The sequence below is a fragment of the Chrysemys picta genome, chromosome 2, assembly GCF_011386835.1.
Source record: "Chrysemys picta bellii isolate R12L10 chromosome 2, ASM1138683v2, whole genome shotgun sequence".
Taxonomy (NCBI): domain Eukaryota; kingdom Metazoa; phylum Chordata; order Testudines; family Emydidae; genus Chrysemys; species Chrysemys picta.
Genome location: NC_088792.1, coordinates 60,054,011 through 60,080,954, shown reverse-complemented (window position 1 = coordinate 60,080,954; position 26,944 = coordinate 60,054,011). Strand labels below are relative to the sequence as shown.

At 43.4% G+C, this 26,944-nt stretch overlaps 1 protein-coding gene across 7 annotated transcripts in view; it reads right to left on the bottom strand.

The window, feature by feature from the left end:
* Positions 1-26,944, bottom strand: part of LOC112061733 (ATP-dependent translocase ABCB1-like) — a 67,112-nt gene that overhangs the window by 26,969 nt on the left and 13,199 nt on the right. For 5 of the 7 annotated variants that reach the window (XR_010598285.1, XM_065583274.1, XM_065583275.1 and 2 more), the window contains exons 1-9: positions 21,411-22,220; positions 12,347-12,524; positions 10,308-10,421; positions 8,671-8,781; positions 6,081-6,206; positions 5,369-5,572; positions 4,344-4,514; positions 1,118-1,279; positions 37-276 (exon numbers count right to left, since the gene is read on the bottom strand). Coding sequence is in view for 5 of the 7 variants with exons in the window: in XM_065583274.1 (XP_065439346.1) it covers positions 37-276; positions 1,118-1,279; positions 4,344-4,514; positions 5,369-5,572; positions 6,081-6,206; positions 8,671-8,781; positions 10,308-10,421; positions 12,347-12,524; positions 21,411-21,427 (1,323 nt within the window). In the remaining 2 variants the exon portion in view is untranslated. Of the gene's footprint in view, positions 1-36; positions 277-1,117; positions 1,280-4,343; positions 4,515-5,368; positions 5,573-6,080; positions 6,207-8,670; positions 8,782-10,307; positions 10,422-12,342; positions 12,525-21,410; positions 22,221-22,270; positions 22,440-23,523; positions 23,716-23,910; positions 23,990-25,113; positions 25,268-26,140; positions 26,190-26,279; positions 26,368-26,944 lie in introns of those variants that run through there. The other 2 variants (XM_065583278.1, XR_010598286.1) reach the window with 2 other exon arrangements.

Sequence of the window (26,944 nt, the reverse complement as noted above, 5' to 3'; positions counted from 1 at the left end):
TTAAACTTTAGGATTAAACTGAATTTTAACACTAACCTCTTTCTCCTTTGTTTTCTTCTTTTCAGATGACCTTTTCTTAGAAGAGGTCTTTCTGCTTTTATGCCTTCTGAATCTCTTAGGAATGCTTCCCATCTCAATGATTCCTGATTCTTCAAAACCACCAAGATCAGTCAGGTCCTCCATCTTGAGATCATCTAGATCCTCTTCTTCATAGTCTTTATCTTCTGTCTCTTCATCACTTTCTGATGTCTCACTTTGAGTATTTCCACCATGACCCTAGTGACAAGCAAAGAACAGTGATACACAGTCACAGGACAGTTTGCAGCGAGGGGAAGGAACAGTATACTTGGCATGGAAACAAACAAAAACAACACCACTTCGGTTACATGGTCACTTTCACACAGTAATTTATATGTCCCCCCCACCCCCCCACTATCTATATTGTTCTGTGATGATGTCATCCACCTCTTTTGCTCAGTTATGTTTTTGACTCATTACATTGGGTAAATGTGAAGCACTGCTACCGGTGAAAAACAACCACTTCCAAGTCATAAACAAGATTGACTGATCAACTTTCACTCAACTAGAAAACATGCAGAAACCGCAAAGCGAAAATGGCCCAGCCGTTTGAGTGCAGAACCTGCATGTGTCAGCAACAGTATCAGTGAGATCATGGGCGCCGACACTGTGGGTGCTCTGTGGCTCAAGCAGACACCAAAAAAAATAAGGGGTGTTCAGCACTCACAGGGCTGGATAATCTTTTGTGGGCCCCAGCACCTGGACTGTGGCCCCACCCCAATGTCCCTCCCGCAATTGGCCTCTTCCTCCCCAAGGCCCCACCCGCATTCGACCCAGAGGCCCCGCTCTTGCTCACCCTCCTCCCCCTGAGGCCCGCCTGTGCTCTACCCAGAGGTGACACCCCTGCTCAGCCTCCCTCCCGCCCCCGAGGCACTGCCCACAGGTCACTTGGGAGGGGAAGGGGACGGAGAGGAGCACCCACCAGCAAATACATAAATCAGCACCTGTTGAGTGAGATATACAGATAATTTTCTGGAGTAGAGAGACGGCCAGTAAATCTGAAGCATTTAGTCAGGAGTGCTCTATCACATCTCATTACCTGTTGCATCACAAGAGAATAGTAGACACCCTTCTGTGTCATGAGTTCATTGTGTGTTCCCTGTTCAACAACAACACCGTTGTGTAATCCAGCAATAATGTCAGCTGTCCGGATTGTGGAGAGACGGTGAGCTATCACAATGGTGGTACGTCCAGCCCTAGCCTTACCAAGGGGGGAAAAACGAGAGATTTTCTTTAAAATGTGTTGGAAAAAAAAAAAAAAAGAAAATTCCTACCTAAGAGCACAGCAATAGTGTGGAAAATACAAGTGTAAAAGCCCTGCTGACCCTTTATAGATGATCATTATTTCCATGCATGCTGTTTGATTTAACAGCCAAAGGACACTTCTGATTACAAAATCCACATTTATAATAATGACAGGGAAACATGGATTAATTGTATAGACTGTGCAGGTACCAATGCCTATAGCTAAGATTGCCCGATTGTTCCAATTGTAAGACCTGTTGTCAGATGCTTATAACTTTGCCAAGATTTAATTATTTGGGCCGAAACTTTCCATGCTGGTATCTGCCTCAGACGGTTTTTAATTTCAGCAAAAATGGTTCAATGATTTCTCAGAATGAGGTTAGAGAAAAATAATGTTGTTTTGCCCAGATTAAAAAATTCTTATAACTGTTTAATTGAGAAGCGTTATCACCTAAATGCTTGAGAGCAGGGACTTGAAATTTGGAGGAGATGGGCATGTCTCACTGGTATCAGGGACGTGCCTTTTACCATTCCCAGGAAAATCTGCCCAAATTTGGCCGAGTTATGAGGCTCTGAAAATCTCAATTTGCATGTGCTCAGTAGAGACTTATTAGAGTTCAGCAGCTAAATTCCCCAAAGAAGCTGTCTGAGCTCGCTGCATTGTAGGACAGGAGTGCACATGCACCATCCCCACAGAGTGACTAAGCATGTTCCAGCCCACGATTGTGGGGGCTGAGCAGGACTTTGCCTGCAATTTCTCCTCGCCATAGTCAGGGGGAGTTGTGGCCCCAGACACAGGAAACAAGAGTAGGGAGAGCAGAAAGAACAGTGATTATGGAAGGAATCAAAGTTATGGAGTAAAGGATGCTCTTGTCTGCAGGAAACCCGTCTTATTTGTTGCAGAAGTTGTAAGGTGTGTAGTGAATGAGGAAGGGGATTGCAGGAAAAGAAAGGATGGTCTCATTATTGCTGTAGCAGCTGAGTATTGCCCTAGAGAATTGGATTCTATCCCTGTCTCTGTGCTGAGCATTCACGGCTGCAACTGAAGTCAATGGGAGATGTGTTTTTAACATGTATAGCACTGTATAATGCAAAATTCTCTGAAATATTGAGTCCTGGGCATCGCAGATCATGCACCCAAAAGTAGTATGCACTTTTAACATTAACATCTCTGTGCTTCAGTTCCCAGTCTGAAATATGGGAGTAATACTACCACACTACCTGTCGGGGGTGTTGTGAAGATAAATTCATTAGTGTTTACGAAGCATTCAGATACTAGAGTGATGAGAGGTATAGAAAAGCCCATGAGGAAGTTAATAATTTTGTTTTCAGAGCAGGGTTTGAATGGCATGGGGGCACACATTGAATGCTGAGGATAAAAAGAAATATTGACTAGCACTGAATGTTGACTAGCACCATCCTGTGCACTGAATGAAGCACGGGTCTTGTGGAAAAAATAGTATGTGATCATGTAACCGAAGACTGTCCCCTAATGCAGACGCACAAGGGGACCAAATTAATGTTGGTACCAGGCAACTTTAATTCTGTCATTCCCTACATTTTGAGTGCTTGACTTTGGAACCTTAATGTTCTTTTCATGTAGTGTGTGTGAGTAATTCAGTATAAATAATGATATGACCTATACTACCCTCAATTACACCGTGAGCTACCACTGATATTAGGGTTGCCAACTCTGACTGAAGCTATTCCAGGAGATTTTTTTTTCCCCCAACACGACAATATCATTTTCTGAAAAAATCCTATTAAAATCTCCTGGATTGCTTCCAATGGTCATTGGGAGATCGATGCCGATTCTGGGAGACTCCAAGCCAATCCGGGAGGGTTGGCTACCCTAACTGATATCAGTGTGGTCAGATGGGTATAAGTGAAGGCAGAATTTAGGCCCACAGACTTAAAATGTATTGCAGATAAATGCTGTGGGTCATATAGTGCCCTGGAGCCACGCACAGAACTTATGCTATTCTGTGTTTACTATTACTGAGTACTAATGGGAGGCTGGCTCTTTTATAGAGCTTGTTTTTATGATACACCACTGGTTATATACAAATACATGTCAGCAGTGCTGCAGCCCAGTCCTGTAGGCCTCACTCAGGCGTAGTTCCAGATTCTGTCGCTGACTCACCGTGTGTCCACTTAACCTGTCCGTGCCTCAGTTTCGTCATTAGCAAAATGGAGAAAATAATCCCTAAGCCCCAGCAGTGTTATGAAGATTATTAAAACACCTCTTTAGTGATTGGAGAAGATACAGTGCTGGATAAGCACAATGTATTTTTTTATTGCCCTGTAGAAATCCTTACAATGCTGGCACCTTGCTTTGATAATGTAGGAGTAAAATTCCTGATGCCACATTCACAGTTTATCACCAGGCAAGCAATTGTGATGTGAGGCAGGATGTGGTGGAGACCAGCATTAAAGAAGACAACTTCTGTCTACATGCAAATATCCTGGCAATCAGGAAACAGAGCCTGTGATTGCTTTAGGGTTGCCACCTGTCTGGGTTTTATCCAGACAGTCTGGTTTTTGGCTTCTTTGTCCAGGTGCCATTTAGGGTTTCCAGGTGCCTAGTTTTTGGTGACCAAAAGCTCAGTTACTGCAGGGCGGGGAGAAGTGCTGGGTCATTAACGCACACCAGCCTCTGCTCAGCAAGGCCGCCTCCTACCTGCAGGCAAGCTCCTTGAGATGCTCCAGCAAGCAATGGGAGGTGTGGGAAGAGGAACGTGTGATGGAGGCTGGGCCTCAGGGGAAGAGGTGGAACGGGGGAGGGGTTTCAGGGGTGGCAACCCGAGATTGCTTAATGGAGTTTTGATTAAATATGACAGGGTCATATCCTGACACCAAAATTTGAGCATGCATCCCTACTGATTCCAATGCCCTCCTTGAAACCAGCGGAGAGCTGTGCTTAAAAACGGATGACATGCTATAGCCTTTAATGTCATGCTTGCCATACGGTTATTGTGCTTCTTAATACTGATTGATAACTCTAGCAATAGGATTCCTACCTTATCAAGAGCTGCTTGCACAATAGATTCACTCTGGGTGTCCAGAGCAGACGTGGCTTCATCCAGCAGCAGAATCCTGGGATTCCTTGCTAGGGCACGGGCAATAGCAATTCGCTGTTTCTGCCCTCTGCTCAGCTGAGCTCCCCTTTCCCCCACCATGGTGTTAAATTTCTGAGAAAACCAGAGGAGCATAGAGATTGCAGAAGGGGTCAGTTGAAATCCCTTTAAGCCCCCCACTCCCATCATATTGTTACTATCACAAACAGAAATTCCCTCTTTTAAAAGTTTTACGATAGATGCTCCAATAAACGCTTTAAGAATAATGATTTCTAAAAGAACTGTCTTGGCCAATTACGTTCAGTGTTTTTTCCCTTTGAGGCAGAGGACAGTTTAAAATTCTTAATGATCAGTTTACACTTTTTGGCTCTGTCTCACCTTCTAGTTGGCCAGGAATTAGTATGTGGTGTGATGGTTTTCTATTAGCTTAAAGAATGTACTCTACAATTAGATTTTTCAATTATTATAAAAAAGAAGCAACTGAAGTGAAAAAACAGACAAAACTAGAAGGAAGGAATCCAGCCATTTGATTGGCTAAGAATACTAACCAGTGACTACTAAGGACCACATCAAAGCAATTTTGTTTGCCAATCTCAACCCAGTTTAAAAAACAAATAACAAAAGATGGGAATATTGGAAGTGGGAAAAGATAGATAGTAGCTAGCAGAAGAAAACAGAATAAAAACAATCTGGTAAATTGAAAAAACTCTCATTGTCCATAGAAATTCTGTATCCACCCTATTAAAAAATGTTGCCACATGACATATAATTAGTATTGTAAATTAAGACCATTGTGGACCAAATTGTCAACTGGAATAAATGACAAAACAGCAGTGAAAAGCTAGTGAAGCACCATTTATTTGTACCAGCAGAGAATTTGGGCCCCAAAAATTCAGAAGAACCGAGAGAGAGAGAGAAACCAAAGTATTCGTCATAATTATAAGGTGCTCAAAAGTACATCAACTCACCTCAGGCAGTCTGGATATAAAATCAAAAGCATTGGCTTCTTTAGCTGCTTTCTCAATTTCAGAATCAGTAATACCCTCTCTGCCACAGCGAATGTTCTCAGCTATTGTTGCAGCAAACAAAATAGGCTCCTGGCTTACAAGGCCAATACGTTCTCTTAGCCACTTTATATTAAGTGTCCGAATATCTCGTCCATCTAAGGTAACCTGAGTGGAAAGGCATAAATGAAGAGTTTGGGGAAATGTATTATGTTTAAAATAATTAGTTGTTATAATGGTATAATAATAATAATAATAATAATAATATAATAATTGACAAGTATTTGTTTAGCAAATAGTTATTCTCACGTGGAATAAAGCAATAAAATTTAAACAAAATGACCAGGAGGAATTAAAAATATATCTTCACAATCACCTCAGACTAGAAGAATGGAAGGAGCAGGATAAACAAAAAGAATATCCCCAAATATTTAAATCCAAATTTTGACTTCCCTTAATATCAGTAAAGTCCTATCTAGGTTTTTACAATATTCTCATCATCATGGCATACAAGTAATGAAAAATCAGTTTCAGAATTTCGTTGGATGCTATGTATCTTTTGTTCTTTCAAGAATCCAATTTTTTGTAATGTCATTTTAAAGCGTAGGTTTAATCTAGTCAGGAAACTAATCTTCATCCTAGTAACCAGGAATATCAACAGTTCATCCAAACTAACCTCTCCTTGGACTGGATCATAGAATCTCTGTAGCAGCTGAATAGCAGTACTTTTGCCACAGCCACTGGAGCCAACCAGAGCGATGGTCTTCCCCGATTGAACTTTCAGGTTCAGGCTCTTGAGAATCTGGAAATATAATATTTATATGTTAGTCCAATAAATATAGAGCTACTTAAATAAATGGTTTGTTTAGAAAAAGGTCCATTAAGATGCTTGGCATCATGATCAAGCCAATAATGAGAGGTCTGGTCTAACAGTGTACTGAACTCCCAGGCCTGCTTTTAGTCCTTTGTTCCAATCCTGGTTGGAAAGCACTTCGAAGATGACAAGGCACTTTTTATATTGCTAATAACAATCTTGCTTTGTTCTCTTCTTATTCTATAAAGACTGACCTAAGAAAAAAAACTTTGGCTCTGAAAACAAAGTGGGTGTTTTAATATCCCCAATGGAATGAAGAGTCAGGGTTCGACAATCTCTAGAATTTACTAGGGAGGGATTAGTTATGGAGTAATGACACTTTTGTTGCAATGTTCACATTTAGAAACATTTTACCTCAGTCCGTTTATCCCATCTTATAAATGTCTAATATTATTAGTGGCCAAAATATTTGTCTCCTATGGGAACTCTTATGTATATTGATATTTAGGCTGATTTAGGACTACACAATTTTTGCAATAGAAGATCAAAACAACAGTAATATTGTTCTTTTCTCCTTATATTATACCAGAAGAGCTCCAGTTTTCCAGTAAGCTAATAGCAGATGAGCTTTGGTGTTTGCTTGATCAAGCAATAACATCATTCTCCACCCCTTTAACATCATTTCTCATCACGACCATCCCATCTCTAACCTGCCTTTTTAGGCACAAGGTGCCACAAGTACTCCTGTTCTTCTTTCTGCCTTTTTAGGTAAGGCAGGAAAGGGCATGTCAAGTTAACGCTGACAATAACTAGAATCTTCAGCTCTCTGTGACCCGGTTCATTCCAAATTTAGGTACGAAATGGAGATTGCCTTGATCTTGTATGTTGATCATCTTTGGTTGGTGACTGATGAGAACCAGGTATCCAGGATGATTCTTTTAGCTTTGCCAGCTACCTCTGATACCATTGATAATGAGCCGCTGCTGACACAGGGTGAACTCTGGAAGGGATGGATGGAATCATTCTTGAATGGCTCCATCCCATTCCAGCCACAGACCCAAACTGTGGCTCATCCGGCCCAGGACTTCTCTGGTGTACAGTGATGTGGGATTCTGTCTTGTCACCCTCCTGCTCAGTTTGTATGCAAGACCATTAGGGGAAGACAGTGAGACAGTACAGACTACATTGTCTTCAGTATTCAGATAACATAGCTCTAGGTCTCTGTTTCATCAGACCCAGCTGGGAGAAATTGACAGGCTTAGCCAGCAAGTTACAGGGTGGGTTTGATGCAGGCAAGTCAGCTATGACTCACCTCAGAGATGACTGAATTTATACTTGTAGGTTGGAGGAACCCATCCGAAGAACTGGCACAGCTAACAGCAGCACACTCAAGTGAGTTTGTAACCTGTTGGATCCAGAGCTGCTTTTGCACGCAGGAAGCAGTAGTGGCTAATAGCATTTTGCTTGACTTTTACACTTGGCCAGAAGATTCTGAACTTTCAATTCTGGTACAGATGTCAATCCAGAGAGAAGTATTGGGATTACTGCAAAGTACCATACATGGGACTCCAGAATAAGATGACTCTCCTCACAAACTTCAGCTGGTGGAGAGTATGGCAGTCTGTTTCTTAGAGGGCATTTTCTGTAGGGAGAATCTTACCTCCATGCTCTGTGATCTACACTGGCTTCCATTTCGTTGTCAGGAGTGATTTAGAATAATGGCTTTAACCTTAAAATAGGTTGAGTCCTGGCTATCTCTAAGATTACCTCTCCCCACATGGGATATCACAGCAGCTGAGGTCTTCTGAAGCACTGACATAAACAGCTTTCTGGGTTTAACCACATGAGGGCTGGAGGTGAGGCATTCTTGGTTAGGAGCTTGAAAGAAGAATTTGCTTCTGATTCAATTCACCAGAGGCCAAATTTACCACCTTCAGGTTATGCTGTAAGCCCCATTTGTTCTCCTTTGCTTTTTCCAGCAGGTAAAAATGAAGAAAAGGTGGATGATGGTGGTGAAGACAGAGCTTTAGTTTTGGAAGTACATTCATCCTGCTTTATTGTTGTATTTTTATAACTATGATAACAACATTTAGCTCTTACATAGTACATTTCATCCATATATCTCAAAGGACTTTAAAGAGGAGGTCAGTATTACTATCCCCATTTTACAGATGGGGAAACTGAGGAAGAAGAGGTGAAGTGACTTGCCAAGTGTTACTTTGCAAGCCAGTGGCAGAGCTGAGAATAGAATCCTGGTCTCCTGAATCCTCACCCAATGTTCTTTCAACTAAACCACACTGTGGTGCATAAATACCCAGAGTACAGGATGGACACTAAAAAAACTGAATTAAAATAAACACATTAAATTGATAAAATATCAGTTTTCTTTTTGGTCACACAGATAATGGCAGCAGCTTTTCACTGCAAAGATGAATTTTAAATTATCACTTACCTTAACATCAGGTCTAGATGGGTAACTGAAATGGATGTTTTTGAATTCAATGTCTCCTTTGAGCTTGTCAGGTCTGTATCCTTCCTTGGCACTGCTATCTAGAAGACGGTGCTGGAGAGAGATTTTGAAAAGATATTACACATTTCTGTGATTTTACAGTTGTGGCTTTAGAAGGATAAGTTGTTTAGGACAATAAAAGAAACACTGCAACACTACATAGCAGTTTAACTGATCACTGGTTGCTTATTTCACCCCAGAGGATTCTGCATATCAGTGAAATGCAATCCTTCTGTATACCTTGCAAAGCATTTTGGGATAGGGGACAAGGAAAGAACAGGAGGAAATAGAATAATAAAAAATCAACTATACCTTAAATCATCCATCTCCCAACATTTACCATGGGCCCAAATCCCATAGCTCCCTCCCAGTATCTGCCTAGGCAGAATGTGGGTTGAGAATCAGTTCTTGGAGGAGTGATGCAGCCTGTAATTGTTGGTTGGCTTAAAATGCACAAGCAAAATAAATAAACTGGGGATTTATTACAAAGTCTTCATCCCTAAGAAGATGCCATCATCCTGAGGCTCCCTGGTCTGAAGTCCAATGGAAAATTAGCCCGGCACTGAATAGCCTGACCTGGAATTGCTTCTCCACTTCCCAGGTTGCTGCTCTCTGTTGGACTGACACTTTTCAATGACCCAGTAACCACCGGCAGAGTTCAAATCTTCTCTTTGAGTAGGAATGGGTAGTTTAAAGGGGACCTCCTAGGCCCTCTATGCTCCACTCCAAGACCAGCACAACCAAAAATAAAACCAAACCCTTTGTCTCTGAGTTCTGATTGGTTCTGGTAGTAGCTTCCAGCTTGTTCCATCTCCATCCAGGACTCTAGGCAATCTGGAAAACAGAGTCCTGAGCCTCTGTAGCCATTGTTGCTGTAGTCCAGGGCAAGTCCCCTAAAGACGTGCTTAGTGTAATAGGTCAGGAACAACCAACTCCAGAGGTGGTTACACAGAGTTTGATCACCCTTAATTTAGTTTCTCTGGGCAAAATTCCGCCCTTTGTTATATCCACACAAGCTCACTGAAACCAATAGGCATTTATGGCCATAACAGAAGACAAAACTCAGCCCTTTGTTCTAACCTAATATGAACCTGAGACTGCAGCTATATAACAAACTGCTGTACAAAATTCTAAGAGTTAGTTACTGAAAGTGTGGCATCCCTCTTCCCCAGCAACAGTATTGCCATAGCTTTCAACAGCACTGTTAATCTCCAAATCAAAAGCAGTTGAACTGAAATCATGTCTACTCCATATACTTGTGTTTTAAAGAGCAATGTCATTTCACTTAGCTCTTCACCACTTACTCAAATAAATAAAATAATTAAATAAATAAGGGAATGACAAACCTAACAGGAAAGAGGGCCCCAATCTGTAAAGTTGAGCTATAGATCTGAATTTCCCCCAAGTTTGCAATAAGCACATTTAGGGCTTTGGTTAAGGCTTGTGTCTTCTTAATATGAATAGAAATGTCATCTTATTTCTGTTTTCAATGGTATGAGTCTATAGAGTTCATCCACTTTTTGAATTTTTTGAGAAATAAATCAGAAATTTCAGACTGCTAGAAAAGTGACATTAAGTACCTTATTGATAACCTTGTACACTTCATAGGCAGCACCTCGAGCATTGGCAACACTTTCCAAGTATGGGGAGCTCTGTCCGAGAAAAAATGTGCCACGGAGCAGAGAGAATACTACCTACAGGGAACAAAAACAGGAGCTAGCGTACAGTGGTTCAAGACCAGCAGTTTCCTTAGTGCTAAATGTCATGGTAATCCTGGTGGTTCTGTAAGAGCTTTTCCAGAAAAAATATAAAAAAAGAAAATCAAAACTAAGTTTTCAGGCTGCATTTTTCCAGCTCCCCCAGTTTTTATTCTTTCGCTGGCTTTGACACAGGAAGTGGTGAATGTAGCTATTGGGTGCAGCCACAGGCCTTTTAACAGTTGGATTAGCTTTTTTTGTTGCTGCTGCTTTCACTAACTCCCATTAAGAGAATAAATAGTGAAATTAGACATCTCTCCATCTCTTTGCAATATTAAAAACCTCAGCGTCCTCAAAGAGAGTTAATCCAGTTTCCTGAGGCCCCAATCCTTCAAAGTGCACACTTAGCATTATACACTGTAACTAGTTCCATTGAAGTCAAGTTCTCATCAGAAGTCAATGGGGCTACTCACAGTGCATAAAGCACGTACCTAAGTCTTTGCAGGATCAGGGCCTTATTCCTTTCCAAAGGAAAAATAATCTAAACGTATTGATAAAGTACAATAATCCCTTGCAGGGATTTAAAAAAAAAAAGAAAGATGGTCACATGGCTGTGACACTGGCAGACCAGGTGCCAGCTCATGCCAAAGCCCCAGACTTCACTGAATGCTTACAGATCACATAGCTGGAAGCCAGGTCCATTCACTTGTGTATTAGTATAGATCAAAGTGATTGTTAAATGTATCAGAATGTATTTGGCGTTTAAACTTCATGAAAACTAATGGGATGTTAATACATTGTTTTAACTAATGCATTGTTTTCACTATCTGGATCCTGTTATAATGCTGTAGCAAACATTCACATAGTGTATGCCCTTGTCAATAAATAACCCATCAAATGAGAAAGAAACCTTGTGGAATGCAAATGAAGAACTTTGACAGAAAAGTGTTAATTTCAAAGCAAGTGGTCATTATGTGTGATGATTGAAGGTCAAAGACTCCAAATGTATTCCTCACTCTCTACCATCAAAGGAAAAGCCCACATGGGTATTGACCCCATCAGCTTGTTTTCTGTGGGAAGAAAACTATGAGTATGGATCCAGGGAAAAATCCTTCATCTCTGCACTGTTTGGATTCTAACAGGGCAGAATAAATGAACATGGAGATGGAGACTCCCCGAGTTATTCTGGGTAGCCCTGAAAGACTTTTAGGAAACTGGCAGAACACTACATCTCTGCTACCATTTGGAATTATAGACTGACTCATCTGTACATATATTTTATCTGCTTTAAGCTCTCAATAACTCTTATTACCTTTTCTTAGCTAATAAACCTTTAGTTAGTTTACTATAGAATTGTCTACTAGCGTTGTCTTTGGTATAAAAATTAGGATAACAATTGATCTGGGGTAAGTGATTAGTCTCTGGGACTGGAAGCAACCTGAATGTGGTGTGATTTTTGGTGTAAATGACCTTTTATCACGAAGTCAAGTTTGTTTGGGTGGCAAGATAGACTTGAGAGTCTGTCTGTGAGTCCATGGTAAGACTGGTATAATGATCCCGGAATTCACATTTGTTACTGGCTTGGTGAAATCTAATTATAGAACACACCACCCGTTCGGGGTGTCTGCCCTGTTTTCTGACAGCCTGCTCGGAGGTAGGCATTCATGGTCGTGAACCACTCCAGACACTGACCAAATGAGATATTTGTTATGGAACTTTGAGGTCTTAAATATGTAGATTCAACATCTCTGTTGATTTATATTAAACATATTTTAACATTTAGTCCTATGGGTACTTTGTGCCCGAGTAGAAATTAGAGAGCTTTTTACTCAGTACTTAAACAACAAAGCATTTTCTCTAGTGTATAGACCATTTTTAAAAAGTTTGTCTCAGCTAATCGGACTATACTGTGCTATACTTACAATTAACACACATCTGATATCATAATTCTCTTTCTCCTCCACAGTGAGTTTGGTTCCGTACCAAAATGCAAGAGCAAAGGCTCCAAAGGAAATAAACTCTGTGAAACCCAAAGATGTGTAGGTGATAATGGATTTTTTTACACCAACTTTCCTAGCATTCTCTAGGCTAACATCGTATCTGAAAAGAGATGATAAATGTTAAATTTGGTATGTACCCAGATGACATTCAGTTCCCTAGCTTCCTTTCATGCTTCCAGGGTTTTCTGCCATAAAAATCAATTATCTAGATTCTTAGATGGTGTGAATCAACACAGCTTCATTGATTTTACATCAAGAGAGGATCTGGCCCAATAATTGTCAACAGTAGGTCTGCCTTCTGGTGTTATTTCACTGAATGTGGCTGCTCTGAGTGAATTATCAGGCACACAGATAAACATGATATGTTGGGGAACAGTCAAGATGGCTTTTGTAAATGGAAATTGTGCCTCACTGATCTATTAAAATTCTTTGAGAGTTTCAGCAAGGCTGTGGACAAGGGTGATCCAGTTGATGCAGTGTACTTGGACTTTCAGAAAGCCTTTGACAAGGTCCCACACCAAAGGCTCTTAAGCAAAGACCTGGGATAAGAGTAATAGGAAACCTTTCATGTAACATAAGAACCAGGGGTCACCCAATGAAATTAATAGGTAGTAGTTTTAAAACTTACAAAATGAAGTACTTCTTCACATAATGCAGTCAACAACTCATTGCCAGGCTAAAAGTATAACTGGGTTCAAGAAAGAATAAGATAAGGTCATGGAGGCTAGGTCCATCAATGGCTATTAGCCAAGATGGTCAGGGGTGGAACCCTATGCTGTGGATGTCCCTAAATGTCTGAGTGCCAGAATCAGGGACTGGATGACGGGATGGGTCACTCAAAAATTGCCCTGTTCAGTTCATTTACTCTGAAGTATCTGGCACTGGACACTGTCAGAAAACAGGATTCTGGACTAGATGGACCATTGGTCTGATGGCCATTCTTATGTAATATTGGAAAAATTGGCATGAAATCAACAATATGAAATTCAATAAAATCAACTGCAAAGTACTACACTTAGGAAGGAAAAATCAAATGCACAAATACAAAATGGGGAATAACTGGCTTGGCAGTAGTACTGCAGAAAAGGATCTTGGAATTCAAGTACTTCACAAATTGAATATGAACCAACAATGTGATATAGTTGTGAAAAAAGATAATATTCTGGGGTGCACTCAGGGGAGTATCATATTTAAGACATGGGAGGCAACTGTTCCACTCTACTTGTCTCTGGTGAGGCCTCTGCCAGAGTACTGTATCGATTTAGGAAAGGTGTGGACAAACTAGAGGAAGTCTAGAAGAGAGCAACAAAAATGATAAAAAGTTTAGAAAACCTGAGGAAAAAGATGGTTACACATCTTTGTAACTGTTGTTCTTTCAGATGTGTTGCTCATATCGATTCCAGGTGCGCGCGCCGCAGGCACGATCGTCGGAAGATTTTTACCCTAGCAACACTCGGTGGGTTGGCTGAGGTGCCCCCTGGAGTGGCGCACTTGTGGCACCAGATATATGCCCCTGCCGACCCAGCGCCCCCTCAGTTCCTTCTTGCCGGCTACTCCGACAGAGGGGAAGGAGGGTGGGTTTGGAATGGATATGAGCAACACATCTCGAAGAACAACAGTTACAAAGGTGAGCAACCGTCTTTTCTTCTTCGAGTGCTTGCTCATATCCATTCCAATTAGATGACTCCCAAGCCTTACCTAGGAGGTGGGGTCAGAGTGAGATGTCGCGGAGTAAAGGACCGCTGAACCAAATGCCCCATCACCCCTGGAATGCTGCACTATGTCATAGTGGGAAGTGAAGGTATGCACGGATGACGAAGTTGCTGCCCTACAGATCTCCTGTATGGGCACATGAGCCAGGAAGGCGGAGGACGAAGCTTGAGCCCGAGTGGAGTGGGCGGTCAGGTGTGTAGCTGGGACATCAGCTAAGTCATAGCACTCATGGATACATGATGTAATCGAGGACGAGATGTGCTGGGTGGAGACCGGGAGGCCCTTCATCCGGTCTGCCACCACTACGAACAGCTGGGTCGTCTTTCTAAAAAGGTTTCGTTCGCTTGATGTAAAAGGCGAGGGCCCTGCAAACATCTAGGGAGTGCAGCTGTTGCTCCCATCAAGAGGCGTGCGGCTTCGGATAAAAGACTGGAAGGAAGATGTCTTGGTTGACATGGAAGGCAGACACCACCTTAGGAAGGAAGGTGGGGTGTGGTCACAGCTGTACCTTGTCCTTATGAAACACTGTATACGGTGGTTCCGATGTGAGAGCTCTAAGCTCCGATACACGTCTCGCCGAGGTTATAGCTCCGAGGAAGGCTGTCTTCCAGGAAAGGTACAGGAGTGAACAGGTCACCATGGGCTCAAAGGGAGCACCCATGAGCCTGGAGAGGACCAGGTTAAGATCCCTTGAGCAATCTAGTGACCATAGGATTGGAGAAGATAGAATGCCTGTCCTCACCCGGGCGGAACGCTGAAATAGCTGCCAGGTGCACTCTGATGGATGATATAGCCAAGCCCTGCTGTTTTAAGGAGAAGAGATAGTCCAAGATGACAGGAACTGGCGCCCGTAGGGGAGTCTTATGATTCCGGGTGCACCAGTAAGAAAAACGTTTCCACTTGGCTAAGTATGTGGATCTGGTCGAGGGCTTTCTGCTACCCAAAAGTACCTGCTGAACCAAGTGAGAGCAGCACAGTTCAGATTGGTTTAGCCATGCAGCATACACGCTGTGAGGTGGAGAGATTGCAGGTCGGGATGACGGAGTGGTCATCGATCTTGAGTGATTAGGTCTGGCCACAGTGGGAGTAGAATCGGAGTGTCCACTGACAGTTCGAGGAGAGTGGTATACCAGTGCTGCCTGGGCCACGCCAGGGCGATCAAAATCAGCCAGGCTCTGTCCCTGCAGAGTTTGAGCAGGACCCTGTGGACTAGTGGGAATGGAGGAAAGGCACAGCACAGGTGAGGCTTCCACTGTATTAGGAAGGTGTCCGAGAGAGAGCCCAGGGAGCGACCTTGGAGAGAGCAGAACACCTGGCATTTCCGATTGTCGCGGGAGGCGAATAGGTCTATCAGGGGAAATCCCCACCTCCGGAAGACAGAATGGATAACATCCGGGCGAACCGACCACTCGTGAGCCAGGAATGATCTGCTGAGGCAGTCCGCTAAGGTGTTCTGGACTCCCGGAAGAAACGATGCCACCAGATGGATCAAGAGGGCTATGCAGAATTCCCACAGACGAGTGGCCTCCTGACAGAGGGGAGACGACCGGGATCCCCCTTGCTTGTTGATATAAAACATGGCCGTTATGTTGTGTGTGAGGACTGCAACGCAACGGCCTTGAATGTGTTGTCAGAATGCTTGACATGCCAGGCACACTGCTCTGAGCTCCTGTACGTTGATGTGTAGGGATAACTCTGCTGCCGACCATAGTCCCTGTGTACGGAGATTCCTGAGGTGGGCCCCCCATCCCAGGGATGACACGTCCGTGACCAGGGACACGGAGGGCTGTGGGGCATGAAATGGCACCCCTTTGCACACTACCTTGTGGTCCAACTACCAGTCTAAAGAGGCTAATATTCCTGGCGGAATGGCAACTAACGTGTGCAAGCTGTCCTGACTTGGTCGGTAAATTGTTGATAGCCAGGCCTGCAGCGGGCGTAGTCGTAGCCTGGCGTGTCTGGTCACATACGTGCAAGATGCCATGTGTCCCAGGAGGGATAGGCATATTTTCACGGTTGAGGTCGAGAAAGTCTGCAGGCTGCGGATGAAGTTCGCTATGGACTGGAAGCTCACATCTGGCAGAAGTGCCCGGGCTAGGCCAGAATCTAAGACTGCTCCTATGAATTCTATCCTCTGGGTTGGTACCAGAGTAGAGTTCGCGAGGTTGAACAGTAGGCTTAGTTGATTGAACATGGCCATGGTGGTCTGAACATGAGACTGCACCTGATCTCTGGAGCGACCTCGAATGAGCCAGTCGTCGCGATACGGGAACACTTGGATCCGTTGTCAACGAAGGGAAGCAGCTACAACAGCCATGCACTTTGTAAACACCTTGGGGGCCATGGAGAGACCGAAAGGGAGGACAGTGAATTGGAAGTGCTGTTGGTTGACCACAAAGTGGAGGAAACGCCTGTGGGGTGGGTAAATCGCTATGTGGAAATACGTGTCCTTCATGTTGAGGGCGGCGTACCAGTCTCCAGGATCAAGGGAGGGAATAATGGTCCTCAGGGAAACCATGCGGAACTTCAACTTGACCATGAATTTGTTGAGTCCGCGCAGGTCCAGAATGGGCCGTAGCCCCCCTTTTGCCTTGGGGATTAGGAAGTAACGGGAGTAAAAGCCCCTGCCCCGCAGTTCTCTTGGAACCTCTTCTATCGCCCCGATAGCCAGGAGCAACTGCACCTTCTGTAGGAGGAGTTGCTTGTGAGAGGTGTCCCTGAAGGAGGACGGGGAGGGAGGACGGGAAGGGGGGAACAAAACAAATTGGAGACAGTATCCACTTTCCACCATGCGTAGGACCCAGCGGTCTGATGTTATGTGGGACCTCACAGGGAGGAAATAGGAGAGCCGGTTAGAGAAGGGTGGAAAAGGATCCTGAAAGGAGACTGGTGCTCCACCCTCGGGCGCACCTTCAAAAGTTTTGCTTGGGCCCCGCCGAAGGTTTGGGGGGGGCCTTGCTTCTGACCCGTCTGAGGGCCAGATTGTCTCCCCCTACCACCCCGGCCATGTCTTCTCGAGGAGTCCTGCCTTGGCCGAAGGGGAGGGTAGAATCTCTGGGGCTGCGGCCTGAAGGGCCTTCTCTGCGTTACCGGCTTATGCATGCCCAGTGAACGCATGATGGCCCGGTTGTCCTTCAGACTCTGCAGCCTGGAGTCTGTCTTTTCAGGGAACAGACCCTGGCCCTCGAAGGGTAGGTCCTGGAGCATCTGTTGCAACTCTGGTGGTAATCCAGAGACCTGCAGCCATGAGATGCAGCGTATGGCTATGCCCGAGGCCAGGGTCCTAGCCGCCGAGTGCGCCGCGTCCAGAGAGGCTTGTAAGAAGGTTCTGGCCACCTTCTTGCCCTCCTCTACTAGAGCTCCAAACTCTTCTCTGGACTCCTGTGGGACCAACTCTTTGAATTTGGACATAGACACCCACGAATTATAGTCATAACGTCTCAGGAGTGCCTGTTGGTTGGCCACCCTGAGCTGCAAGCCTCCCGCCGAGTAAACCTTGCGCCCAAACAATTCTAGGCGCCTAGCATCCTTCGACTTAGGCGCAGGGGCCTGTTGGCCGTGGCATTCCTGCTCATTGACTGAAGCCATGACAAGGGAGCACGGTTGGGGGTGTGTGTAAAGGAACCCATATTCCTGAGAGGGAACAAAGTACTTCCTTTCCACGCCTTTGGCCGTCGGTGGCAACTGCCAGATTGTTCTGGCGGTGGCCTGTATAGTCCGTATGATGGGGAGGGCCACTCAGGACGGTGTCTCCACCGACAGAATGTCCAACACAGGGTCCTCTACCTCCACCACTTTCTCCACTTGGAGGTTCATATTGCGCGCTACTCTGCGGAGCAGTTCCTGGTGGGCGCGGAGGTCCATAGGGGGAGGACCAGTAACTGTAGTGCCCGCCACCGCCTCATCCGGTGAGGACGAGGAAGATACCCTGTGACAATGCGGTTCTGGCGGAACCCAACTGAGAGTGCCAACTCAGGACAAATTGCTAAAATAGGGCAGTTACAGCCCAAGGCCGGGGTTTTTCCACCTCTAAGGCAAACCAAACCAGCCAGACTAAGACTTCGGTCTCACCCCACTGGCTAACCGCAAGTCTCACAAGCAATCTCCTTAGACACTCCAGTTTCCCAGTATTACCACCAGTGCCACACGTTATGGGGACAACTGGTTATAAAAACCAATACCCCAGTAAAAGAAAAAGGTTCTCCTGATCCCAAAGGACCAAGCCCCAGACCCAGGTCAATATACAAGTCAGACCTTACCCACAAATCACGCTACTGCCAATCCTTTAGAATCTAAAATCTAAAGGTTTATTCATAAAAGGAAAAAGATAGAGATGAGAGTTAGAATTGGTTAAATGGAATCAATTACATACAGTAATGGCAAAGTTCTTGGTTCAGGCTTGCAGCAGCGATGGAATAAACTGCAGGTTCAAATCAAGTCTCTGGAATACATCCCCAGCTGGGATGGGTCATTCAGTCCTTTGTTCAGAGCTTCAGTTTGTAGCAAAGTCCCTCCAGAGGTAAGAAGCAGGATTGAAGACCAGATGGAGATCAGGCATCAGCCTTATATAGTCTTTTCCAGGTGTAAGAACACCTCTTTGTTCTTACTGTGGAAAATTACAGCAAAATGGAGTCTGGAGTCACATGGGCCAGTCCCTGCATACTTTGCTGAGGTACAAGGCGTATCTGCCTTCTCTCAATGGGTCCATTGTATAGCTGATGGTCCTTAATGGGCCATCAAGCAGGCTAGGCAGAGCTAATCTCAGCTTGTCTGGGATGTCACCCAGAAGCATAGCATAAGTTTGCCATACAGACAGTATAGAGCCAATATTCATAACTTCGACTACAAAAGTGATACATACATATAGACAGCATAATCATAACCAGTAAACCATAACCTTGTCCTAGACACCCGATTTGACCCCCTTTATACAAGATTTGGGTGCCACTACAGGACCTTGGTTGCAACAATGATCTATATGGTCCCAGTTTATGTCAATAACGTCACATACCCCCAGGGCTAAGGGATCCTGGGTGAGGTCCTCTTCTGGAGGGTGCTCAAGGTCCGTGACATTAGCAGGGTGGGCCTGCAATGGCACTGGAGCAGTTGCCTCAGCATCCCCTGGGGGGGGAGGGGCAAGATACTGTGGCCTCCAGTACTCGTGGCTCCGAAGGAGCGGAACGAGAAGCCCTCGAAGGAGACCCTTGGGCTTGATGGTATGCCCAAGGGTCCAAAAGGACCACTGTGGGGGTTCCTGGCCTGGGTCCTGGCCTTCTTCCAGCCACGGGCCTGCATCGCCCTTGCCCTAGTACAGGGCATGGAAGCCACCTTGAGAGCGTGACGATGCAGAAGCTGAGCGGGATGGCCAAGACGGTGCCGTACGGGACAGTGCCGAGTCCCCGCTCCCTCTCAGAAAGAAACGAATCTAATCTAACTACTACAACTGTTAAAACAACTATTAACAACTACTTATCACTAATGAGAACTATTAACAAGAAGGAAAAACACATGCTAGGGAGAGTGGAGAACAGCTAGCTGCGCTCCACAGTTCCAACGACCGTCACAGGCGGTAAGAAGGAACTGAGGGTGCGCTGGGTCGGCAGGGGCATATATCTGGTGCCATAAGCGCGCCACTCGAGGGGGTGCCTCAGCCGAGCCACCGAGTGTTGCTAGGGTAAAAATCTTCCGACGATTGTGCACGCAGCACGTGCGCACCTAATTGGAATCGATATGAGCAAACACTTGAAGAAGAAGGTTAAAAGAACAGGGCAAGTTGGTCTTGAAAATTGAAGACTAAGCGGGGACCTGGCTAACAGTCTTCAAATATGCTAAGGAGCGTTACAAAGAGGATGGTGATCAGTTGTTCTCCATATCCACAGAAGACAGGACAAGAAATAATCAGGATAATTTGCAGCAAGGGAGGTTTAGGTTAGATATTAGGAAAAACTGTCTAAATATTAGGATAGTTAAGTACTGGAATGTGTTACCAAGGAAGGTTGTGGAATCCCCATTATTGGAGATTTTTAAGAACTGGTTAGACAAACATCTATCAGAGATGGCCTAGGTATACTTGCCCCTGCCTCAGTGCAGGGGGCTGGAACTGATGATCTCTCAAGGTCCCTTCCAGCTCTACATTTCTAGGATTCTATGAATATCAGCTCGCAAAGGTAAGAATTAGTGCTCACTCATTTGTTGAAGAAAAAGTGCTTTAGACAAAAGTAAACAAGTAAACAGAAGCCAGAATCCCCGTTTACTCCACAACCTGGCAGTAGTTCTCTCTTGCTGAACGCTGTTGGAAGCCAGGAACTATTCTCATAAGCTAAGTTACCAAGATATATGCCAATAGCAAGCAATCAAATATAAATTAAGCACCATATTATGCTAGTTAACCCTTGTGAGACAAGGACAAAGATTAACAGTTAGTTAATGAAAAAAAAACACTTTTTGCTTGCGATTCCTTTACAAGCTTATGGTTTTCCATCAATCAATAACAGCTTCTGTTCACTCAGAAGCTAGCTAATCCCCTTTAGCTTCTCAAGGGCATTACAGAAAGCACTGCTCAGCCCAGCAATGTTCTCAGAACTTTTCAGGAGGACATACATATCATTTTATTGTTCAATGACATGCTCAGAAGCTTTGTACAAACCTCTCGACACATATGTACAAAAATGCCCTGACCAAAAGTGGGAAGGCCCATAATGATGTGCAATTAATTTCTTCCACATAAACCGCTCAGATATCATTGGTGCTGTTCAGATTAGATCAAGAAGAGGATTATTTGCAAAGCACTAAGCATGCACTTAACATTAAACATGTGGGTAGCCGCCTTGAAGTCGATGACATAGGAAAGTGATAGGCAATTTTACTTAATGCCATGATCCAGTAAAGCATGAGCTTAATTGTAAACACTTTAATCAATGATTTCAGTGGGAGTGTGCATGTGCTTAAAGTATTTGCAGAAGTGCTTTGTTGGACTGAAGCCTTAGATAAGATGGCATTTTCTATAGCTTCAGCTTCCAAATTCAGCTTCAGGTTAGTGTCAGAGGGAAATTGGGCCTTACAATGCCCCTCCATTATGTAGGTAAATTGAGTGATTGCAAATATTCATGGGTGACAGAAAACATCTCCCTCCATATGCTCATATTTATCTTCATCTGAACTGCTCAGCTGTCTGGGGGGGATAAACTGAGAGATCATCTTTGATTTTTTTAAAATAATCACATCACTTTCCCAAATTTTATGTACAATCAATAATTAGTTAAAAATCACTCACTTTGCTAATGCCTTCATCTGTCCATTGAAAGTAACAACTGTTCTGATAGCAGTCAAAATTTCTTCTGCCACAGCTCCTGCTCTAGCATAAGCAGTCAGCTCTTTTGTAGTGAAGGATGCCAGGAACTGGAAAATTTGGAGGTTGGGGGAAATGGGAAAGTATTTTATTGCAATCTATTTAAGTGGTGTAAATTATGTACTGATACAAGGGGTGATCAAGCAGTTAGGGAAAGAGCCTGGAATTTAGGAGACTTGGGTTCAAGTCCCCACTCCAACACAGTTTGCCTGTGCACCTTTGGGTAAGTAACTTCTCTCCGTGTTTCACTTCTCCATGTGTAACATGGGAATCCCCTATCTTGCATGGTGTTGTGAGGCTAAATACAGTGAAGCTTGTGTGGCACTCAGAAACTATAGTAATGGAGGCCAGGTAAATAACTTAGCTATCTTAATTATAGGTCACAATCCTGTTTCTTCCTCCACCATTTTCAGTGCTTGGGTGGGGAAAAAGGGGAGAGAAAACAAAATACAACCTATAAATGGAAACACTTGGTAAATTTTTCTATGCATTACAAGCAATATCTACTAATGGGGTCACAGTTGATGAATGCTGATCATCCGCTTCCCATGTGGTGAGTGGTGGTGACTGGAAGCAGTCCAGGCCTCCATGGCATGCCAATGCCTGCCTGCTGATGCTCAGTGTAGACAGAGCTCTGCAAATTTTGGGGCAGGAGCCAGTGGAGTAGGAGAAAGGCTGTTCTCCATGGTCTCCAAACTTTGGGGTCATGTTGCTTTGGGGTTCACTCCCTCTCAATCTGTTTTTAGAGGTAGAATTCTTATTTGTTTTTCCCCAGCACTTATGACTGATCCAACTGCTGCTGCTGCAGAAAGGAGAGGGGTAACTGACAACATCACCAAAGTCAGTTTCCACCCGTAGACAAATCCTATAACAATCCCTGTCAGAAACGTGGCAAAGAATTGTACAAATATACAGAACTTGTCCCCGATGCCTTCCTGGATGGTGTTAATGTCCCTGTTAATTAAAAAAGAGATTTGTTAACTTTGATGAATGCCTCCTCCTCACACATTTTTCTGTTTTGCTGGAGAGAAGCTTGTCAGAAGTTTAAGTGTTCAAATCATTGGGCAGTAGGAATTTTGGACATGGGTACTGAACAGCTCTTTGTGGGGCTAGGAACTAGCAGATCACAACTCATTTTCTGTGATGTAACTTCCAGATAGACCTCTGCCATTGCTACCCCTGCTCATTCACACGTGACCCAATTAATTTATGCAATATCCAAAAGGAATAATCCATACAAAAACAAAAATTCACCCCCCAAAACCTTTACATTACTTTTTCCTCAAAGTTCCCCTATGTATCCTATCTTTTTCAATTTTGTTATTAGATTTTAAGATCTTTGAGGCAAGGAATATCTCCATTTTGCATTCTATACAGTGACAAGCACAGTGTTAGTAAATTATTATTTGGAAAACCATTGTGTGTCACACTAATTTTCTCTTGCTAGTTACATATGTGGGAGCTAGAATTGGTGAAATTCAAGCCTCTCTCATTCCCTTCAGGATTCACATCTTACGAAAATTGGGCATATCCCTCCCTGCAAAAATTAAATCTGGAGAAACTCTTCATACCCTGATCATACCTTCCTCTGAATCCCTGCACAAGGGACCTGATCCAAATATTCCTAATGATTTTAATTGGTTTTGGATCAGGTTCAAAATGATAACATAGTGCCCATAACTATGAGTGCAGTTTCATTTCATACAGTGTCAGGGGTTTCAGTGTTTGTAAACTAGCTGGAGACAGCAGAGCTGTTTATCTACAGTAGTTTGCAAAATAGCTCATAGATACTACAAAGCCAATGTCAGAGGAGTAAGATACTGCATTTCACAGGATAAGTCCTCGCAATGGAAATGTCACTGAAACTCTGAAAATGAAGTGAAAAATGATAATGAATTCCTCCCTCAGACAGCAGTAATATTTTGGGACTTAGTTAAAAAGGTTTCCTGGAAAATCCCTGTAGCTAATTCTATAAAGGTAAACATCAGACTTCTTTTTGGCTCATGTCCTGATGCATAGATAAATAGAGCCTTCTCACTCCGTCAGTCGGGTGTTCAACGTTCCATTCTGGCTGGTATCAAACCAAGCCATCTCCTGGTGAAGTATTGCGAAAAAAAACTTTTGTCGGATTCTTGCTGTCTGTCTTGCAGCTGAGGTCAAAAATGTCCAGACTTGGACGGTGCTCAGTATCACTACAGCAAAGCCAATACCCGCATAGTAGTAGGCAAACCTGTAGTAAAACAGTAAAAGTCCATAAGGTCAATTGCATCTTGCAAGACAACTTGGACACATCAGGTCACGTTCAACCCTGCTGAAGCCAATGGGATGTAATTGAGGGCCAAATTTGGCTTACAGCCTAATGGACAAAAAAAATATAGAAACTACACTATGCTATTCTTATGGAAATAATTGCAGAGGTTCTTACCTGGTCATTTCAGCTTCTATATCCAAACCTGGAATTGCTGGACAAGTAGAGCTACAATTCATCACAGCTGAAAGATTAACTGTAACAAAGAAAAATATTCAGTTTTATTAGAACAGGCATAACACAAATTATGGCGGTATAAGGCCATAATCTTATCAGTGTTTTGCATGACACTACACTCCCTGCCACCACTCTGTAGATTTAGGACTTTCATGGTGGCCATCATCCTTCCAGTGGAGGATCAAACAGGGCCAACTTCTGAGTCAGCTCAGATCACTAGAGTGATGTCACGGATTTAGCTCACTACATCAATGGGCACTGGTCAGATCATAGCTTCATCTGATCTGACCGTCTGATTCCAACAGTGGCCAATATCTGATTTTTCAGAAGTTGATAACTCCCCCTTCTACTTCACACAAGGCAAAATTCATCCATACAGACACCATAAGTCTGACTTTTATGCACCACTTAGGTTCCACTCAAAACGGGGCCCAAGTTGGGTCCAAGTGGTGGCTCAGCCTTTTGCTGGCTGTCTGCAAAAAGGTAAATTTCACTAATAATGCACCTAACCAAAGGTGCAAAGCTGTTCAGACCAGAGAGAAATGGGAGACCCCTTCCAGGTGTCAGCACATATATTTTAGGGTAAGTTATGATTGCCTTTATCATAAGCTTAGCTCATATGGAGGCAAAATAGTATTAATTGTCCTATTTTGTTGTTTTAAAAATCCAATCACATAACTTGATTTGGTGACCTCCTGGGACAGTGAATTCCATGGATTAACTATAAGCTATAGAAAGTAGTAAATTGTTTTACAGTTACCAAATGTACTGCTCTGTAATTTATCAAGTGTCTATATTGCTACTGTACTATACAGCAAGGTAAAAAGGAAGGACTGCTCAGAATTTGGGGGAGGGATAGCTCAGTGGTTAAACCCAGGGTGGTAAATTCACTCCTTGAGGGGACAAGGATCTGGGGCAAAATCAGTACTTGGTCCTGCTAGTGAAGGCAGGGGCTGGACTCGATAACCTTTCAGGGTCCCTTCCAGTTCTATGAGATAGGTATATCTCCATATATTATATTATTTAATTCACTATGCTTTTCATGGCTTTTAATACCACAGCAGCACTCCATCCTGAACCTCTGCCAATCCAGTAAATAAGAGACTAACAAATATTTTCAGAAGTTGAACAAACTTTGTTTACCTGAAGACATATTTACTGCTTGGCCAATCATCACAAATCTGTTTGTCATCTCTCCAAAGACAATGATTAAAAGTGGCAGCCCTGTTCCATTTGCAACAGCTGCAATCAAACCTATTATCATCAAAATGATATCCAGCCAATCGGCATACCCAAACTACACAAATATAAAGGAAAACGTATTAATTGAAGGTTGAAAAATTCACATAATTTTGACAATACCCTCCTAAGACACATAGAATAGGATTTGTTTTTACATAGCACCATTCGTGATTTGGGTATCCCAAAACGCATTATGAAGCAATGAATTAGATAATGTGAAGGCAAACACAACATTTCGGATGCACTTTGAAAAAGCTTACACACAGTTTTAGGCCAGTTTTGATTGAGGGAGTTAGGACATGTTGGCAGAATGGCAGGATGAATCCCCTAATCTGCAGAAAAAAGAATATGTCTTATATTTTTCACAAAGTGATAACATCACCTGTGCAACTCACTGCCTCTCTGTGTGCATTCTACTACATCCCATATTTACTCAGTGCATTTAAAATGTAAACAAGAACAGGTAGTTGACAAACATTTGGCTGCTGCCTACCAATAGAAACGGGTATGTAGCAGTTATCACATTTAAGGAAAACACTGCACTTGTTTCCCTGGATAATTCATGAGATATTATAAAATTATCTCCAGTTGAGAGGCCAGGGCAAGGCCCTACTTACCGCATATGCTTCACTTCAGTCCTTAACATGGGTGAATTTCACTCTGTCATGGTGCTAGTGCTGAAACATCGTCAAGCACTGGCAGTTAGCTGTGGGGGAACTTTGCACAACAGGCCATATTTTTAAAGAGGGAAGCCTGAGATCAACGCACAAGAATGGCTGTGCGGCAATACTAAGTTTTGCACAGACCTCTTTCCTCCCTTTCGAAATGCAGTATTGTGGTTGCGCATTAGTCTGTCACCATAATGTACAACAGGCAAAGAAAAGGAACAATGAGAAATATAAATCAAACCAATAAACTATGCACTAACCAATTTCAAAATGCCAACCATCTTTTCCTTTGACTTCTCATTTTTCTTTCTAAAGAGATTAATGCAAAATTAATCCAGGCCTTTTCTTGAAAGGCAGGGCAAGACATTTAACAATGTATTAAGATCAAGGAACCCCTACTTTTTCTTGTTCTTCTGTAATTGGTCATTTTGCTCAGGTTTTTCATCATGCTGGAAAGTAGGATTGCCATAGCCATTCCTTGCAGATTCTGTGGAGGGGAAAGTAGGTTTTGCTTTCACAAATAGTAAGGACTTTTAAATCAGCTTCTTATGAAGCACCTTAAATCCCTTTCTGAATTATCGGAGCACGAAAACAGTTGATTTTTTTAAAGCAGGAAAACTACATTTTTTCTCATGCTCTTGAAACAGCTCAGTAACTTTCAATTTTTTGCTCCCAAAAGATAACACCCAAGCAGAGAACAAACATCATTTTAAGCCCCAAAAAACTAATTTTAAGGGAAGTCATTAAAGACTACCTTGGGCCTCAGTCTTGCAAAAACTGAGGGTATGCCTAAGTGTATGTCTACACTAGAAGTGCTACAGTGGCACAGCTGCAGCTATGCTCTCTGTAGCATATACACTTACTACAATGATGGAAGGGATTAGTGAATCCACCTGCTACGTTGATGGAAGAGTTCTTCTGTCAACCTAATGGTGTCTACATTGGGGCTTAGGTCGGCTGATCTAGGTCTCGCAAGAGCATGAACTTTTCACACCTCTGAGAAACGTAGTTAGGTGGACCTAACTTTTAGGTGTAGACCAGGCCTTTGTCTTTGCAGGATTGGG